Source organism: Dermacentor silvarum, chromosome 4 (assembly GCF_013339745.2).
Source record: "Dermacentor silvarum isolate Dsil-2018 chromosome 4, BIME_Dsil_1.4, whole genome shotgun sequence".
Taxonomy (NCBI): domain Eukaryota; kingdom Metazoa; phylum Arthropoda; class Arachnida; order Ixodida; family Ixodidae; genus Dermacentor; species Dermacentor silvarum.
The window spans coordinates 73,120,452-73,139,509 of NC_051157.2; the positions used below are offsets into that span (position 1 = coordinate 73,120,452).

Sequence of the window (19,058 nt, forward strand, 5' to 3'; positions counted from 1 at the left end):
GTCTGTATTTGGCGTCACGCATTCTTCTTTGGCGCTGTTCGTTTGAATCTACAGAATGGAATCATATGCTCCTGTTATGAAAATAAGGCGGTGATAGGCGCTGATATGGTCGAATGTATCCAACGAGCGGCAGTGTACGCTCGCATGACTTGCGCCAACCACCCGTGACAACAGTTTTGGACTACGTTCGATGGGAAATGGTCGTATCAACGGACAGCTCAGCCAAGCTTGGGGACTCCATACAGGCAAGCTATTTTTCAGAAACTATTTACAAAACAAAATATTCTTTTGCATCGCTTACAACAGCAAGACGTTTTGTGGTAATCCTAATCTATGCCCGAAAGCCTGGAACACAGGCGGATTATGTGGTCCGCGCTAATTGCTTCAGCACCCACGCGTGCCTTGTCTCCCAACACCGTCGTGTATGTTGACGTAAAGTGTCGTCGGTTTGTATCAATGCCCCCGCTATCCATTAGCGACCATTGATGACATACTTACATGCACCCATTTTGTAGCTCATGTTTTCTAATGTAAGAAACGGCGCTGTTTCACGATCGGCGTTTGGTGCATCCGGTTTGCTGACACAGCGTCATATGAAGCGCCCAGTGTCTCCGCGGCTGATACCGCACTTTTCACTGTTTCTAAAGAGGACAAAACGGTGTCGATGTAACTGCAGATATACTTTAAATGTGTTTCCAGGCAGCAGTCTGTCAATCACCTGGCCACACCAATTTTAAGTGTACACATTTGTTCACTTTCATGTTTCCGTTCTCTGCAGGATTACGAAGTGTTCAACTTCCTCGGGAAGGGCGGATTCGCTGAGGTGTACCGCGCCAGGTCGAGACTAAACGGACTCGAAGTAGCGATAAAAATGGTGAGTTTAAGTGACGGTCCCGGCTGCCATTATCTTTGTAAATGATAATCATTAATCGCCGTCATTTTTTTTTAAGCGAGCCACTGAACACCAGTACACCCGGATAATCTTGTGATCACAGTCTGCACAGGAACTTCTCAATGACCTTTAGTGCTTTTTGATTATCAACAGCAGCACAATTTACAACCACTGCAGAACAAAGGCATCTTCCTGATATATCCGAATACCCATGCCTTGTGCCAATTGAACTCATAATCTACCTGTAACTTTCTAACCCTGGTAACCATACTGTTATGATAATAGCCCACTGGTCACCTGTTGTATGAAAAACATGACTTGCCCAAATTTACATCTTCCCCTTGATGTCAATTAGAACATCATCTAATCCAGACTGCTGCATATCTGTATTATGGTACACCTGTGATATTCCACTCCATTGCTTGTTACGTTGTCCTTAACTTACTTTCAGGTTTCTTCATTATCCTTTCAAGCATTGGCTCCATATTTTGGTATTGATAGAATACAGTGATTATTTAATTTTCTTGCTATTTGCTTTTGAATATTTGCGCCTGTGTAATTTGTACCTCCCTTCTCTAGTGACAGAGCTTATTGGTCGTAGAATGCAGAAATAAAATAAGTAGGGGTTTGTCAATAGTAGTTCTTGAGACTGAATCGAATATGAAGTGAATAGTGCTAGAATCTAATCAAGTATTTTTCATATTGTTTGCAAATGATCTACAGCCTTCTCACCATTAACATCAAAAGATTTTCACATCCTGGTGTTCACAACATTTGAAAGTTTCTATCATTACACTTTATAAAGCATACTTTATTAAAAGCACGAAGTGAGCATTGAGCATTAGGAACAATTAATCCATTCCCCTCCACCCGTTCGGCGTTCTGCCACGCCTGGTGTTCTGCAGCAAATTTTCCTGCTTTGTGGAGCGTGTTCTGCATTATAAGAAAATTGCTTTAAAATATGCTATAGAGGTCACATTTACAAAATGTTTGATTTATTTTGTTCGTAAAAGGCTTCTATGTCAGATGCAGTAAAAAACTAAAAAGTGAGCATAAAAAACGGTTGAAACATGCAGGAGCGCAAAGTGCACTTTTTAGTTTCTTGCACTCAGAACGCCTCTTGGACTTTTGAACTTGGCCCTCAAAAACTAAGCATAGCATCGAATGGTTATGCTCCATAGTTTTCTATGGTATGTGCTGACAAAGATGAGCCCATCCGGAAGCCTGTAAGCTTTTTTCAAGCCTGGTAGGTACTCTGTTGAAACAGCTACAACAACAGAGCAGTGTCTGGTGAGCAGGAAGCTTTCCACTGTTTTACGAACTACTTCTCCTGAAAGTGTAGACAAATATGTCCATCTAGTGTGTGAAACCCAAAACAACGAAAAAATTGCCTGCAATGTGCTGCCATCCATGAAAAATAGCTAGAAACAGCTGTTCTTTGAGCAGCCGGCAAATCGCCGGGGACTTTGGCCTTGACCATCGCGGTCGGCGAATCGCCAGCTGTAGAAGCGAATGGGTTAACTAAGCAGTTTGTTAATGTGTTCAAGCATTATCATATAAAGTTTAGAAAGGCAGCCTTGATGGCCAGTGTGTACCTTCGCAACCAACCAAGAAATGCGTTCCATCTGCGGCAACGGCAGAGTGAAAAAAAGTGCTTTTTCTCTAGTTTGAGTTGTTGCAGCAGTTGGTGCCACTATTGCATAAAGTATGTTGCAATGAAACATATTCATATTTAATCTGATAAGAGGACTCGGGTGCTGCTTCTATATATAGTACCAGACAATGCTCATTGCAGAATGGCATGTTTAAACAACATTTTATTGCGAGTGATTGTCCTTAGCCGGAAAAGTCTGGCTGTCTTAGTGACACAGCTTGCTGTCCGCTGTTATGTCCACTGTGAATGAAATTAATTTCATCACATTTTTGCTTCAATTTCATGCTTCATTGTGTACAGTCAACATTATGAAGTATCTGAAAATTATTTTTTAAATATTTGAACATTCAGATAGTGACTATTTGATTTTGGGACCGAATCAAGCAGTGACTATTCTATTCGATGACTGAATCGAATAGGACAATATTCGATGCATTACTTCAAATATTTGCACCCCCCTAAACATAAGTAACCAAATATCCTGTTCTTCTTTTGCAAGGTGGATAAAGGTGTTCTCAGGCGCACTGGTGTCAGCAGCACCAGAGTTCAGCAAGAAGTTGCCATCCATTCCAGGCTGAAACACCCATCTGTTGTCGAGGTGAGATGTAAAGACATCACACACTGCACTGTGTGTAAGCGCTTAGCTCGTTCTTGTACATGTTTGTTTCAATGAAAGAAAACTGCTTATTATTATTTTTTAATGGTGAAATAAACTAATACTACACTGAGGTTGTCAAACATGTAGCCGCCATGCTAGGACAGTACCTTGAACTCTCCATGCAACTCTCTTGCTGGCAGGCCCCCACCCCCAGGAAAAAAAATCAGAGCTTGAATAAATTAAGTAAACCCACTTGCACTGTAATAGTGTTGAGGGAATATTTATTATGAAGTGAAAAAAGAAGCGAACATTGTGCAAGAGGAAGTTTACATTTCTTTGTCACTGATTTGCGGCAAGCAGCTAGTAGGTCTCATGGGTCCTCGACTGTGTGTAGAGTTTGGCAGAACACAGAATGTTCACGGAATGGTATGGCACCATATTTACTTGTGAAAGACCCACACATTGGCCGTGAAATTTTGGCAGGGTATGGGTTTATAGTTACATTCTGGTACTGCATATTAAGTCATGACTGCTACACAGAACATGCAACCACTGATCACTCAATGGGAAACCTTTTACTTATGATTCTGTATTGCCATCCCTGAACCCAAGCTTACATTTGAATCAAGCTTACTATAGCATTTGCATGTGGTGAAGCGAATTTTCCTTAATGAAACTCCAGACTTCTGAGCCAAAGTGAGGGCTTGGAAGCTTCGCACGAATAAATATTGTACTTACTATGGCACAGTGACAGAAAGTGTCAGATAGCAGTGGCACCAAGGCAACGTATAAGCTGTAATAGCCTTGTGATTTTGTTCCAGCTGTACAATTACTTCGAGGACCGCCAGTACGTGTATCTTGTGGTGGAGTACTGCCCAGGTGGAGAGCTGCAGAGCTACCTGAAGTCACGCAAAGGCCCTCTCAGCGAACCCGAGGCCTGTCACGTGTTGGCCCAGGTGGTCTCGGGCCTCCTCTACCTTCACTCTCACAACATCCTTCACCGAGATTTGAGCCTCTCCAACCTCCTTCTCACTCAGAACCTCGATGTGGTAAGGCTGAGAGAAACATCCACCTAACTACATTATGACAAAACTAGGACAAAATATTAAGAACATTGTAGAGGGACATGAACTCTGGCATATTGTTTGCAGTAGTCTTCAGATATTCATTAAAGAATTGCAGCGCACTTCATTGACTAATTAAGGTCAAGTTTGCACATTTTTAGGCATTCTGTTTAGGGCATGAATTGTAATTGAAGATTTTGTATAGTGTGTTCAGAAACACTCATTGCATTCGTTTTTATGAAGTTGCCTTTTATGCTGTCTCTTTTATAGGCTTTGAAGAAAGCTCACGAAGCACACAAATAAATATGGCATCACTATGCATTTGTGTGCTATGTAGTGTTATTCAAGCATGTTCTCAAATTATGAAGCTTGATTCTAGTTACGTGAAAAACACCGCACAGAAAAACATGGAGCAGCCAATTTGTCAGGTCCCAGTACTCAGTACTGCAAAAGTATGTTTGCAGTTGAAAAGATATAAGAGTACTTATGATATGTCATCATAATTGTACTTGCAAACATGAGCACTGTAATATTCTCATTGCCCTCTTGGTTCAGCACTTTGTCGGTTATGCTTTCGAGAGCTGTAATAGCTCTCTTTAAGCTTGTGGGGGTTCACATTCTTGGCTACTTTCTCGGAAAGCAGCATAATAAATTTAACACTGACAAGATGGCGCAAGAAGGGAACAGGACAAGAAGGTCAATGTTCCAGATGTGCTGTGACCTGAATTTCTACAGGGCGGGCTTTCGGCATCAGGGAAAACTAGAAATTTTCAGGGAATTTGCCAGCTCTGAAAAATACAGTGGAAAAAAAAAAGCAGGTAATTTTAACCCCCCTTGCTTTGAATCAGGGAAATTGGTACTACCTTCGGTGGTATCATGAAGCTAGTGGCGTGCCATAAGGGAAGTACCCCAAACAATCTACAAATAATGGTGTCTTTTGCTGGTTTCGTGCGTGCAAGCCTGGCCGGGTCGTTGGAATATCATGAAACACATGATTCAGTCAAATCTGGTACTGCTTACCTGATTTACAGCTTACTGGTAGTACCTGTTGATAATTATGGGCTGGCGTAGTAACTTGGCAAGCTATAAACCGTTTTTTCCTTGCCACCTGAACCTCCAGTGTCATAGGCTGCTAGGGAATTTTCATAGAAACAGCCATAGAAAACCTGGGTGAATCAGGAAACTTTAATATGCCAACGTAGTAGACAGTTGTCTCATTCTTCCTACTTTAGAAGGATATTTAACACTTACCGCAGCTCAGTTACTACTCAAATTTTAAATATTGGAATATTTTTTTTCCTTAAAGTTTTTTTTTTTGGGGGGGGGGGGGGGGGGCAGCCGAAGCCAGAGGGTTCCTGGACTAAGGAACCTTCCCACCTCAGGATGATACCGGGCCTCGCTCGGGACACTGTTTCAAGAATAAACGTTTCTCTCTCTCTTTGGGGGGGGGGGGGGGGGGGCAGTCTTTTAATGAAACACTGATGAAAGGGAGGGGGGTGGGGGAATGGAGCAACTCACAATCGCATAAGTGAGCGGCTGCACAGATGTGGACTGGCTTCACTGCCTGTATATAAATAGTACGTCCTAATTAACAGGGCAAACAACAATGCCAAGTGTTTTATTGGACAATGTGAACCAAATGGCAACCTTGTTGCAGAACTTGAGTGGTAACTAAGCAGCTGTAATCACTAGAGCTCTAAAAATTTGCTAAGAATAAAAATGTAGGTCACTGTATGGCTAGAGGTTTGAAGGTAGAGGAGCATTCAGGCTGAATTGTCATTCATGTTTTAATGATAGTGAGGACGGAACCTCATCACAACAATGCTATAGGTGGATAGGTGCTCTAGAAGAGCATTCTGCGGACAGGTCAGTGCAGGTAATCTGAGGTTTTTCTGTGCTTGTGGCTGCCTGGTTTCTTATTATGTTTGCAATAATGACACAGTGACAGAGTAATACCCCTGTCAAGCGGACAAGTTAAGTGCACTTATGGAGAGTGTCACTCAGTTTAAGTGCACTTTGCCAAATCTAAACGGCGCAAGCGGAGTGTCACTCGCAGAAGAGTGCACTCCGGTCGGAGTGCGTTCACGAAACGCACTTTGCTGGTCGAGTGCGTAGCCTCGCCGCCAGCGGTTTGAATGGTACAGAATGCAATGCATAAAAATGGACACAGAAGTTTGTTTTAGTTGTTGAACAGCTAAACACAAAATAATTTGTGCTTAGCGAGAAGCGAAACAGCACAATAATGAACAAAATTATCGTATACGCAGCTTAGTCGCACGCCGCCATGTTGTTCTGGATTGGCTAGGTATTCGTCTTGGCCGGCATTGACTTTGCAACACCTCATAGTAAAATAAATGACGTTTTTGTTGAGAAAAAATAGATTAAGTTTGTTTTTATTTATAACACCACGTAAAACAATCACTTTTTAGAAGTTTTTTTTTCTTTTTTATCTACATATTCAAAAAACGCGCTCGTGTCTGTCGCCATGTTTCTTTACGGCGAGTGCACTCCGTTTTCCCGTTTAGCACCGCGTAGCCTAAAGTGTCACTCAAGGTCCCGAAGTGCACTCCCCGTAAGTGCACTTAACTTGCCCGCTTGACAGGGGTATAACTTTCACACTAGTGCATATCATCACTTGCTGCTCATAGTGCACCTGTGCTGAAGCTACTAGATTAACTTGCGAATCCAACGTGTTTTGCAAGAACTTACTATATTAGTTGTGTATTAACAAGAACTTTTGGTCCTCCCACTTCTATCTTTCCCAGAAAATCGGTGACTTTGGGCTGGCTACACAGTTGAAGAATCCTTGGGAACGTCACACTACTCTCTGTGGCACACCGAACTTCATGTCACCGTAAGTGACAGACCACAAAGCTTATTGTGCTACTACCACTGTAGGGTACTGAACCTTTCTCTTTGTCTCTTCCATTTTTCCTGTGTTTGCTATAAGTTAAATCTTAACACAACAAATTTCTCGGTGTAAAAAAAAAAGTACCATATATATAAAATTTGGTTGGCCACACTTTATTTCATTCAGTGTTCCACTGCTATAACGAAACTGATAATGCAGAGCTGATGTGGCAATGACTATCCCAAACCAAATTTTTGCCTTCACACAGCTTAATACATGCGAACTACCAGTAATACGGTATTTCAATACATTTGCAAGAGTGATTAATTATTGCGATCTTCTGGATGTTTGGATCAAGAAGTGCAAAAAAAAGTCTCATCATGTGCTCGCACCCTTGCCAAGACCTCGAGCAAAGGCTAGGCCTTTTGTGGCACGAAACTGTCTCTAAACAAAAAATGGATGAGGCTCTGTGCTGCCTATCAGTGGAAGCAGTCGCCAGCATTGATTATAGTTAATTTTATAGTGAATGAAGCACATAAAATTTTGCTATGAATGTAACTTTGTTATCATCCGCCTGTGTCATGTCCACTGCAGGGAAAGGCCTCTCACGGCCAATACACCTGTCTTGCAACAACCGACTCCATCTGATGTCTGTAAATTTTTTACTAATCATCTCACCGCCTGATTCTCTGCCATCCTCGACTGTGTTTCCATTCCCTTGGCATCTATTCTGTTACACTAGTAGATGACCAGTTATCTGCTCTGCAAGATTAACATTGCAAGCCCGACTCCGTTTCTTCCTATTAATCTCAACTAGAATATCAACTACACTCGCTTGCTCTCTAATCCATACTGCCCTCTTCTTGCCTATTAACATTGCATATTTTGTTCCATTGCTTGTTCATTGTGTAGTCGTCCTTAGATTCTCAAATTTCCTTAGAAACCTGTTAGCACTGGTCGAATGGACTGCTTAAAACGTACTTATTTTTTAAAGATAACAGTAAGCTGCCATTCATGGCTTAGTAGTATTAGTATAGCAGTATTCAGACCCTTAGTAAAGCCCTTGCATAGGCTTTTTGTCTGCGCCCTTAGACATCCATGTGATGCCCAATTGAATTTTTATTTAATTTGGTGAAAATAAGCCTTGTTTTTAATGGAATGGGTGCCAGGCAACCTTTATACAGCTGACTTCCGTTAATTCAACCCTGACCAGAGTGACAAAATTGATCGATCTACCCTGCGGGTCAAATTAACAAGATGCAGCAAAATGCCAGAACACATCGCTGGTGCATTTGGCAGTATTTGCCCAATTCTAACATGCCCCGAATCAAACGCGCACTCACTTTCTATGTGTACAAAGTAGAAAACTAGTGTAGAAATATCATTAAGTCTCCTAAACAAAGTAGAAATCTAACGCGAACCCGATTTTCAAGCAAGGAAAATGGGCAAGGGTCTAATATGTGTTGCACAATGGCGGCCAGTTTTTTTTTTTTTAATGTCAGCTTCGCCGCAGTACAGCTGTGCTATGTGGTAAAACATATGAATGCTATGAACGCCACGTACACGCCCCCCCCCCCCCCCCCCCCCCCCCCCCCCCCCAAAAAAAAAAAAAAAAGGAGAGGGAAAGTGTGCATTAGAATCTGGTAAGTACCGCAATCAGACATTATGAGCTACCATTTATTGCTTGAAAATCTTCCTAGGGCAGGCCGAAAATAACATTTTTGATGGGAGATGACGTGTGTTCAATGCATTCACTGTTCCTTAAGCTCTGCCGAGACAGACGCTGTGAGTAAAGGGCTCGCTATTGGGTCTCCATAGGGGTCAGGCATGCTGACTGGTCAAGTTAGAATTGCCCGGCGAAGGCCAATTTTAGGGTTGAAATAACAAAAGTTCCAGGCAATAAACATGCATGGGCACTGACCAGGACCTTCGGCTGGGATCTCAAATTAACCGGAGTCGATTAACGGAAATGTACTGTATTTTACTTTCTTTAAAAATGAGAAAATATTAGGTATTCAATATTCGAAGGTAATTTTTCTTTACTATTGTGTACAATTTCATTTAAAAACTTCGCTATTCAAACACCTCTTGTTCAAATGAATTGACGTTTAGCTACATCTTGGCCATGTCAATGCACAAGGAGCTTGTATGCGTTCCTCCTCTCTGGCTTTTACCGACATTCTCTGCACCTGCGTGCAGTGAGGTGGCTGCCCAGAGTCCGCATGGCCTGGAGGCAGATGTGTGGAGCCTGGGCGTGATGCTGCACACGTTCCTGCTGGGTCGAGCCCCTCCCCACAACTGGGCGGCCTGTTCCCTTGAGCTGCCCAGCGCCTTGTCCCCAGCAGCAAGGCACCTGCTCTGCCAGCTCCTGCAGAGGAACCCTCAGCGCAGGATACCCCTGCGATGTACGTGATGCATGACTGCTGAGTCAGGAAGGACACGAAGTACCGTCTTTTGCTCTTTTTTCCCGCAAGGCCTTTGTGGTAATTTGACTGCCGCTAAGGTTGGTCGGTAGAAATAGTACAATCCTGTCACGGGGGGGGGGGGACACTGTCCCACAGTGAGTGGAAGAAAGGGGAACAGGAGCCAAGGTACAGTAGTACAGTCAAAACTCGTTAAAATGAAGCCACCTCCAACACGAAAATGCTTTCATTATATCTGATCTTCTTTATAAGCACCTATTTGTTACATGCTTGAGATTGAAGTTTTGACTCCATTCATGATACAGGTAGATGCTTATAGAGGAGTTGTGTAGCTTGTAAGCATTTTTAACAAGTCATTGGTATTGAATAACCTATTCTGGTTCATCTGAACAAAAAGCACCCAGACTGCACCTGTACTAGCAATTGCCATAGGGAAGGCAGGGAAGCTTGCTGGAAAAGAGGCTTGGGCCAATTTGGCTTGGTCTCTGCAACTGCCTTATTACTGCACTTTTGTCCCACGATTTTGGCACATTTGGGAAGCTTTTGTTGGCCATAGTGTCACGAATTCCGGTATACTGGAGAGGGACGAGGGTGAGAGCAACAACATTGGACAAGCTTTTATATACAATTACTCGTTAACACATAGTTGGGGGAATGTGGATCAGGTACGCGCTAAGCAGTGTACTTATTAAATGACAATGGCAGATGAGCAGCTGTAGACTTTCTGCCTAAAAAAACATGTTAATTCTCACTCAGACACACATGCAGACAAGTTTTCTTTGCGAGCAGGCAGCAAAAATATGTGATTTTCACTTGCCGCCGTGGCGGCCTTGCAATGACGATGGCATCCTCAATCTCAGCAAGTCCACGTGCCAGTTTCTTCATCAGGCCCCACTTCTCTGCGAACGCCCTCATGACAATCAACGCATTAGCCATGTTGGATACGGAAGAGCCATCATCCACGTCGTCATCCATGACGACGTGGAAGCTCTATAAGCTATGGAAGCAGGAAACACATCATGGCTACCATGTTTTGACGTCACTATCGCTGGCAACTGCAGTCCGGGAAAGATCTGTGCACCGCAATTTCGCTATCTATGGTCTGTGCACACGACGTTTCGCCAATTCCACGCTTGTACGTGCCGAAAAATGAAGTAAATACTAGTACGCACTAACCGTATGGCATGCGTTAAGCGATTACAGCTTAGGCGGTCAGCCAGTACATTAGGTTCAATTCATCGAGACTATATTTAAACCGGAATTACTTATTAAGCGGTTACATATTAATGAGATTTTACTGTAGTAAGCAATAATAAGAAATAATAAGCAATAACAGAAAGCTACAAATTCTAAGCTACACATGAAAGCCAGCCTAAATGCACAAAACAGTTCACAACAGCTAACATATATACAGGATGAAAAACATTCTCTAACCATCACACGCTATCTTAATGACGGCCACCTGTAGTCGACATAGCACAGGACATCATTCCTAGCCAAATTGGCCCAAGCCCCATTTCCAGCATGCTTCCCTGCCTTCCCTATGCCAATTGCTAGTAAAGATGCAGTTTGAGTGCTTTTTGTTCAGGTGAACCACAATAGTTCCAGCCCACAAAAATGCATAGGCACTGACTGGGACCTTTGGCTGGGATCGCAAATTAACTGGTGTCGATTAGCGGAAATCTACTGTATTTTACTTCGTTTATAAATCACGAAATATTCAATTCAATATTCGAAGGTCATTTTTCTTTAATATTTGTGTACATTTTGATTCGCTAACTTCGCTATTTGAACAGCTGCCTACTGGTAGATGGTAGGCTTCATGGTATGCGCCTCCACAGTGGACAACGAAATTGCAGGTGACGAATCAGGTCATCGGACTCCGTTGCTGCTGATGACCGCACTGCCACATTACCGAAGCTGCAGGTCAGCAGTTGTACCTCATGCCCGTAGAAATTCGCCCTCAGCACAGGCCACAACTCCTTCTTTCAGATGTCCCCAGAGCACAATTGAGGAACCGAGTCTTCACCCTTCCAGAGTCATGTCGGCTCTCTCTCGTGCCAGCTCAGCAGCCTCTTCTTTTTCATTCTCATTTTCTTGCCTCTATTCCAGCACCTCGTATAACTCTTTTTTTCTTCCATTTTCTTGCGCTTTTCCTTGTGTGATGCATAACATCTTTTTTCCCTTTTCTGGCTTTATTCTTAGTGCCACACATCACTTCTTTTTCTTTCTTCCTAATAACCGATACTCATTATACATAGGTATTGGAACAATGTCTTTTTTTTTTCTTTTGCAGCTATAGATGTATTATATATCCTGAAAAGCCACATAGATTAAAGGCCAACTGCAATAAAATTTGACTTTGGCTAAACTGGTAATAAATGAGTAGTATATACTATACTAAAGCAATTTTAGCAAACCTGCAAGACTGGTAATTGTCTAATTTTCTTATTAGCAGCCATGTAATAGCACCTAAGCAGATGATGCGTGCACCCGGTGGTCAGCGGAAGTCCTAGCACGTCACAACCAAGGAGTCGCGAGGTCCAAGTTATGCGTCACTTCTACCAAATGGTTAACAGCAGCGTTTTTCTTATATTTGTATAGTTTCAGTAACAAACAAGCTTTTCGCAACAAATCCACTTATTGTTCAAAGGTAAAATTTTGCTCTGGGGCTGTTCTGTATCTACATTATCTGAATTTAAGTTTTTTATGTGGTCCAAAATTTTGTTGCAGTTGACCTGAGAGATGTTTTTCTCCCGTGTTTACATTTTCATGCTGCTAGCTTGGGTTTACATTTGTTGTTGCTCTCGGTGTAAAGAGCACTATCATATGATGGTGTATGTTTAAGTTCTTTTTTTAATACACCCAGTGTTATAATGTTCATCTTCCTTTTTTCTTCCCCTTCTAGCCATTCCAGAGCAGGCGTTCATGCTACAACCTGGCCAGCCTCTGCGGCCGCTTTCCTTCCAAAGTGGAGCCACCCAAGAAGCCACTGAACACAGCAGGCCTTCGGCCAGCCCGTCTTTGGGCACGGAACATGCGAGTGAGAATTGCTCTCTCTACTGTTATGGTCACGTATATCCCCTGTGGCTTTATTTCACTACTGCTTTGTGATGCGTAAAAACAAACCCTCAATTTATTGTCTCTATAAAGTAGCATGACATTGACTAAATTCTTCTCAATGGCAATACAGTATTTTTTTAAAGTCCAAATTCCGTTAATTTTAAGTGTTCCATCTTGTGCAATTACCTGCAGAAGCTTTGCAGTACTGGGCATCTGATGCATCCAACATTTCCGGTGAAGACTTCAAGAAAAGTTTCTGGGCTCTGAGAAGGCCCTGTTAGAGAGTGCATTTTTTAATAGAGACCCTAAATTTTATGTTATAGATGACTGAAACTTTTTCTTTTCATGCAGTGGATTGTCCTAGTGGTAGATATACAGGGTGCTTCGGTGAACACTTCCAAAAATTTTTAAAGGTTGCCTGTGGCAGATAGCACAATTCTAGTTCATGAGCTGGTCTACTCAAAGAGGGCAGACATTACTTGCACAAAAAATTGAAATGCATAATTGACTAATAAAAAAAAAATTCACTAATTAAGTTTTAACCAATGCCATTATGGCCTATATTGCAATTTACAAATTCTAGCCATGGAGTTCACAAAGCGGATCCACTTGAAACGATTTCTACGGATGACACCAGTTTCGAGATATTAATTCCCGAGTTTTGCAGAGAAATGCATTGGTGTTCCAGTTACTTCCTTAACAAATTGTTGTTTTATGCATTGAAGCCTAAAGTAACTGGAACACCAATGCATTTCTCCGTAAACTTCAGGAAATAATATCTCGAAACGGTGTCATTCTGAGAATTCGTTCCAAGGGATCGCCTTGCGAACTCCACGGCTAGAATTTGTAAATTGTAATATGGGTTATAAGGTAATTAGTTAAAAACTTAATTAGATATTTTTTGTTAGTTAGGTGATTATACTTTTCAATTTTTTGTGCAAGTAATGTCCGCCTCTTTGAGTAGACCAGCTTATGAACTAGAATTGTGCTATCTGCCACAGGCAACCTCTAAAATTTTTTTAAGTGTTCGCTGAAACACCCGGGACTATATGTCCAGTAAATATACCTACCTTCCATGCTTTGTTTACATTTTTCTTGTGTATGCTAGGTACAGTCTGTTTCATCTCGACACTGTCTCGAGATCTCACACTGACACTTGCTTTCTTTCCATGATTCAGAGAAGTGTACTTTGCCTGAAGGTTTTGTCTTCAATTGCAAGTGGTACAGGAAACATTTTTCCAGGTCGGCGAGTTTAGAAGGTTCTGGCATCCCGTGCAGTCAGTGCACTTCTTTAAAGGAGTATCTTTGTATTCTGCAGTTTTGACCCTTTGTACTGTACCACCATAACCGGCGAAAGAACCTTTTTTCACTAATGACATCCAGGCAATAGGCGAGGTGTCACTGAACTTATCCTTTTAATGTACTCCTAGTGTACTTCCACCGGTGAGCCGAGTCTGAACGTCACCAACTTACTGCACCAGTTGCTCTGCTCTTCGTTCCAATCCTCTGGCTTTTTCCTTCAGCGCCATCTAGCAACACCCCAAATAATGTCCTCCATTGTGACCCTTAACTGCACCAGCTGAAGTGTACTTGAATGGCTAAGCCTGTAGCGGTTTGGTGCATTAACAGCTATTCACCATAAACTGACGAGATGCCATCAACCATGTTGCAGCTGAGCATCCTGGAGGATGGTGAAGTGTGCATAGAGTTCCTGAGGGCAGACCAGATGACAGTGAGCCGTGTTCTGCGCGTGTCGGGTGATGGAAGTCGAGTGGTGCTGTATCGACCAGCCATGAGCCGTGCCCCAGCAGATGGGCCACCACCTCCAATTCCAGCCAACTGCCAACCACTGCCCTGGGATGCCCTGCCACGTCCCTACTGGCCCAAGTATGCCTGCGCGGCTCGCTTCGTTGACCTGGTTCGCCAGAAGACGCCCAAGATCATCTTCTATGCCGACACTGCGCTGTGCATTCTCTTGGGCAGCGGCGACTTTGAGGCCAGTTTTTACTCGGGTAGGTGGAAGCTTCACGAATCATGGGACGAGATTGTACTGCACAAGAGTTCTAAACTGGGCAGTATAGTTGTTTACATTTAACATGGCAAACAGCACTGACAACTCAACAAGTGGTACGGACAGGGCAGATGCACTGATTTTTCCAGATTCCTATTACGCAGATGATGCAAGACATCATTAGCTAGCGTCTTGCATTGTCTAAGTAAAGCCATCTCCTGACTTCCCCTTCCCTCTTTTTTAAGGGCATGATAATCAAATGACATATGATATAGAGTAATATCTTTTTCAATCAAACATACAGCACCTTCAACAGCCCTGAACACTGTTCCACACATTCAGGTAAAAGGTGACCACGAAGGTCACAACATGCGGATAGTAAAACTGCTGTATAATTCCAGCACGCCTTTTACTGTCTGTCATAAAGCATTAATATTAGGTGTGGGTGGATATTGAAAGTTTCGAATATGAATCAAATATACACATTAACTAGTGTATTAGTATTTGTATTCGAAAAGGAATTACTATTCAGTATTCTTGAATACTTGAAACTAAGCAAATATTTCTCAACTTACTGTTAAAGTCTTGTTACTGTTCTCTGTCTGCTAAACAAAGTATTGCAAATTATCAGAAGTGAAACGACTAGTTTTTGAAGCAGTGCAAGTACCAAATGGGCAATGCAAGCTTTGTTTTCGGCTTTGAGGCAGAAGCCTACATGGCCGCCGTGATTCTTGCATGTCGTCTGTGATTTAGTCTTTTTGGAAGTCTAGCCATGTAGATGATTTATTTTTTATGCTACAACCAGTGATGTTTTAGTTGCAACACGGCCGTTTTCATATGTATTCGGCACAATACGCTCGGCAGCTTTCTTTTTTCCCTGACAGCTTGTTTTTTCTTTTTTTGGCAACCATTTATTTAACCTTTTGGACAGCTTGTTTGTGACAAGGCTCTAAATTTGATTAGAGGCTATTTATGCAGCTTTTCTAATGACGATTAGTGATCTTGTGTATAAAACTGTTCCTTTATCCCTGTTAGTTGTCCTTTTTCGACGAGTCACTACAGGCATGGTACCTAATGAAACCGAAATAAATATATCCTGCTGTAAATTTATGGTGTCTGCGTTTGTCTATTCGATGTTTGATACTTACTACAATGAAACCTGACTATTTGAAATCTCCAAATTCGAATTGAAGGACAATTCAAACTGCTCTCTTGGTCCTAGCAAAGTCCTATGTATTTGAATAGAGAAAAGCTCCAACGAATTCAAACTACAAAAATGGCGGAACGGTTATTTCGAACAAAGTTCCTCGCTTCCATTGAGAACTTTTCAGACAAACCCATGCCAAAAGCGAAGGTTCGATACGTCACCAGCTACCACAATGTCGCATGCCATAAAAATGATGAGGAAATATGTGCCGAGAGCAGAGACCAGACCGTAGCAAGCAAGAGACGCGCACCCTCCTTTTCTATCTGGAGAAAAAGGCTCTCCTTAGTTCAAACTCCGTTTTATTCGAATAAATTTCTGGTTCTACTGCACTCATATTCGAAAAAGTTGAAATTCGCCCTCTTCTAAATAATATGCAATAACAAAGTTGTGCCTTCAAATGCTCAAAGCCTGCTAAGCTAAGAAGTTTATTGCTGCATTCTTTGTAGGTTCAAAGGTGGTCCGCAGTAGTGAGCAAATAAAGCTGACCGATGCATCGGGTCATGAAGAACAGCTGGCCCAGCCCATAGATACCAGCCTGCTTACACCTGCCCAAGCCCACCTATGGAAGCTCACTTGTGAGGCAAGTACTTTGATCCTGACCTTACCTACTGTTGGCATTGGGTTTCCAGCCTGTCAAGAGTTTTTGGTATAACAGTAAAATTCTGATTAACGACATGATTGCTGGTCAAACTTGTCTTCAGCATATTTGAAGGGCAACTCTGCAGGTTTTTCAGGATTCGCGTATGTCGGAAAAACTTGTACTGTCTGTTCAGCTCTGTGTCCTGGTGATGTAGGCTAAGTTATGTAGCCATGCAAAATTTTTTATTTACACAAATTTCTGTACACTGCCATGCACACATATTGTGGTCTCAGTTGTTTCGCTTGACTTATATGGGTGACATGGGGGCAGTGCGTTTCTACATGGTACACTGGTCAATGTACAGTCTGCCTTTGCACGGGCCATGTATGTGCTTTAGCCATGTGCACCCATGGTCGGGCTAGAGCAAGCAACACACGCTCACCCTTGCATGCTTTCCGTCGCACCCACAGCATAGGGCGCGAGGAGCTTGATAGGATCTTAGCACACTTCGACTTCATATGGACTGCGACAGTCTTGCTGCTACGTTGCTTACCCTGCTCCACATCGGCGGCTGCTCTCTGTCACGCAACGCGCAATTTGAGTAATGCATTCAGCCAGCAGCCGCATGAAATTCAACCATTTGACTAACTGCATTCGTGGCAGTTTTCATTTATTGCCCTGGTATTTGCTCGCGGCGGCAGTGAAATTTTGTTGTAGTGAAATCCCGTATACACACACTTCGTTATATTGAGGTTTAAAATACACAGTATTCTATGGACAAGCAGTTGTCAAAAGTTATACTTCGTTATATCAAGAATTTCGTTATATTGAGGTTTAGCCAACTAATTTAGCCAGAATGACTGAGATTTGAGCAAATTAGTAGGGATTCATGGTTACTGAAAGGCAGGCATGCCAACACAGACACAAGTACAGCATTGCATGAATTGGAAGGAGTATGAATGTGCATTGACCGGCAGAACGCGATCTAACCTTTCGTAACACTTTTGCGATTGCAAGTGCACTCCTTAATTTGCAGAAAGTATAGTTCTGTTCAGAAATAAGAATGAAGAAGTGTGCCTTATGGTCGAGGTACTAAAATTAAAATAAAATTCTGGGATTTTACAGACCCAAACCACAATATGATTCAAGGCATGCCGTAATAAGACTCCGGAATAATTTTGACCACCGGAGTTTTCTTAACGTGCACGAGTGCTTTTGCATTTTGCCCCCATCAAAATGCAGCTGCCGCGGCCGAACTGGCAACCTTGAGCTCGGCAGTACTACACCATAGCCACTAAGCCAATGCAGCAGGTATGGCAGAGGCAAGGCATGTCATTAATAGTGGTAGCACGTGCAAAAGCCAGCCCTCAATTATCTCGCACAAAGGAAATTGTCATGCCTAAACAGTTGTCTGTAGCAAGTGCCCGCACGTGTCCATGACTGGCTGGTTGGCGCTGCCTTCCCTTGAGCAGATAAGGTATGCGTCTTTCTTCTTTTCCACCACTGAGCGACACTTCGGTTGAAATGCCGTTTATGTTGTCCTGTTTGTGTCTGTGTTTGCATGTGCCTGGCCTTTCAGTAACATGTTTTCAGCTGAGTGGAATTTCGTCGCAGTTAGCCTGTGATGCTGTTTGGAAGTTTTGCATGACGGAAGCAAAGGTGGATTTTGGTGAGCAGCGCTTGGGAATTTTCATACTACTGGACCACGCTGTCCACTAGTTAGAAATATTTAAAGTTAGTGCTCTTACAATACTTTGTTTAATCCTTGGCAGGTGAGACTGGAAACTCAAAACAACTTGTTGGGCAAGTGGTCGTTGCGCAGATAATAACGAACACAGACGGAGAACACTGCTGTCCTGTCTGTGTTCTTTTCATTCATCTTAATATTCTTGAGCTACGATGACTTCCCCAAAGCTGTGGAAGCTACACATATAGTGCAATCATAAAAGTAGCTCTTCATACCTTACGCTATTGCAGCTACGATGTATGGAGTTTATTACATCAAATTACATAATTTTTTCATACCTTGTTTCTTTCCAATAATTGTGCGACTGTATTTCTTGATCACGAATGCAAGCACTGTGTTATGGAAGCTGCACAAGTAGTAAGCTCGGTCATCCGAATTCATCACTCTCTACATGGCTTACATGGCTCTACAGTGGCTTGGACCTGCGAGTCCCAATTATGCATCCCAACATTGTCAGTGTAACAACTATTCACATATTTAATCCTTTCTTGCTTCAATATGTGATGAACTATTTTTAAGGTCATGAATGCAGGCACGGCAAACTTCCACAGTGTTGCCTACTATCTATAAAATGGGGCAAGTTATGTGGCTGTATGGATAGTAAGGGAGCCAACAATGAGCATGTTTGTTTTCTTTAGTTCAACCTGTGCAGCTTGTTTGCCTGCTGTACAGCTAAAATCCTGACAGTACGATGTCACTTGCATGTCAATTGTTGGTCATCACAATGTTTCAGTATCACCGGCGCTGTTTGGCTTTAGAATCGGCCCTGGAAGCCACTGATGAAGGCTGGAACATATACCCTGCAGTATTTGGCCGGTAAGACAGCTCTCATTTTCTTACTTCATGCTGTGATTTTGCATGGCAAATGGAGAGTGCTAATATGATCAGCAAAAAAAAAAAAAAGACCAGAGCGTGGATTTGGACACCAGCTATTGCGGGAGACAGAAACATGCTATGGTTGCCATAAT

The 19,058-nt window shown here is 42.5% G+C and overlaps 1 protein-coding gene across 1 annotated transcript in view; it reads left to right on the forward strand.

Moving 5' to 3' along the window:
* LOC119450220 (serine/threonine-protein kinase PLK4-like) overlaps positions 1–19,058 on the forward strand; it is a 19,468-nt gene continuing 410 nt past the window's right edge. Inside the window, 11 exon segments of the mRNA XM_037713603.2 lie at positions 1–245; positions 779–874; positions 3,046–3,144; positions 3,966–4,193; positions 6,974–7,062; positions 9,259–9,464; positions 12,391–12,443; positions 12,445–12,525; positions 14,218–14,557; positions 16,210–16,343; positions 18,824–18,906. Of these exon segments, the coding sequence (XP_037569531.1) occupies positions 114–245; positions 779–874; positions 3,046–3,144; positions 3,966–4,193; positions 6,974–7,062; positions 9,259–9,464; positions 12,391–12,443; positions 12,445–12,525; positions 14,218–14,557; positions 16,210–16,343; positions 18,824–18,906 (1,541 nt within the window). The 5' untranslated portion in view covers positions 1–113.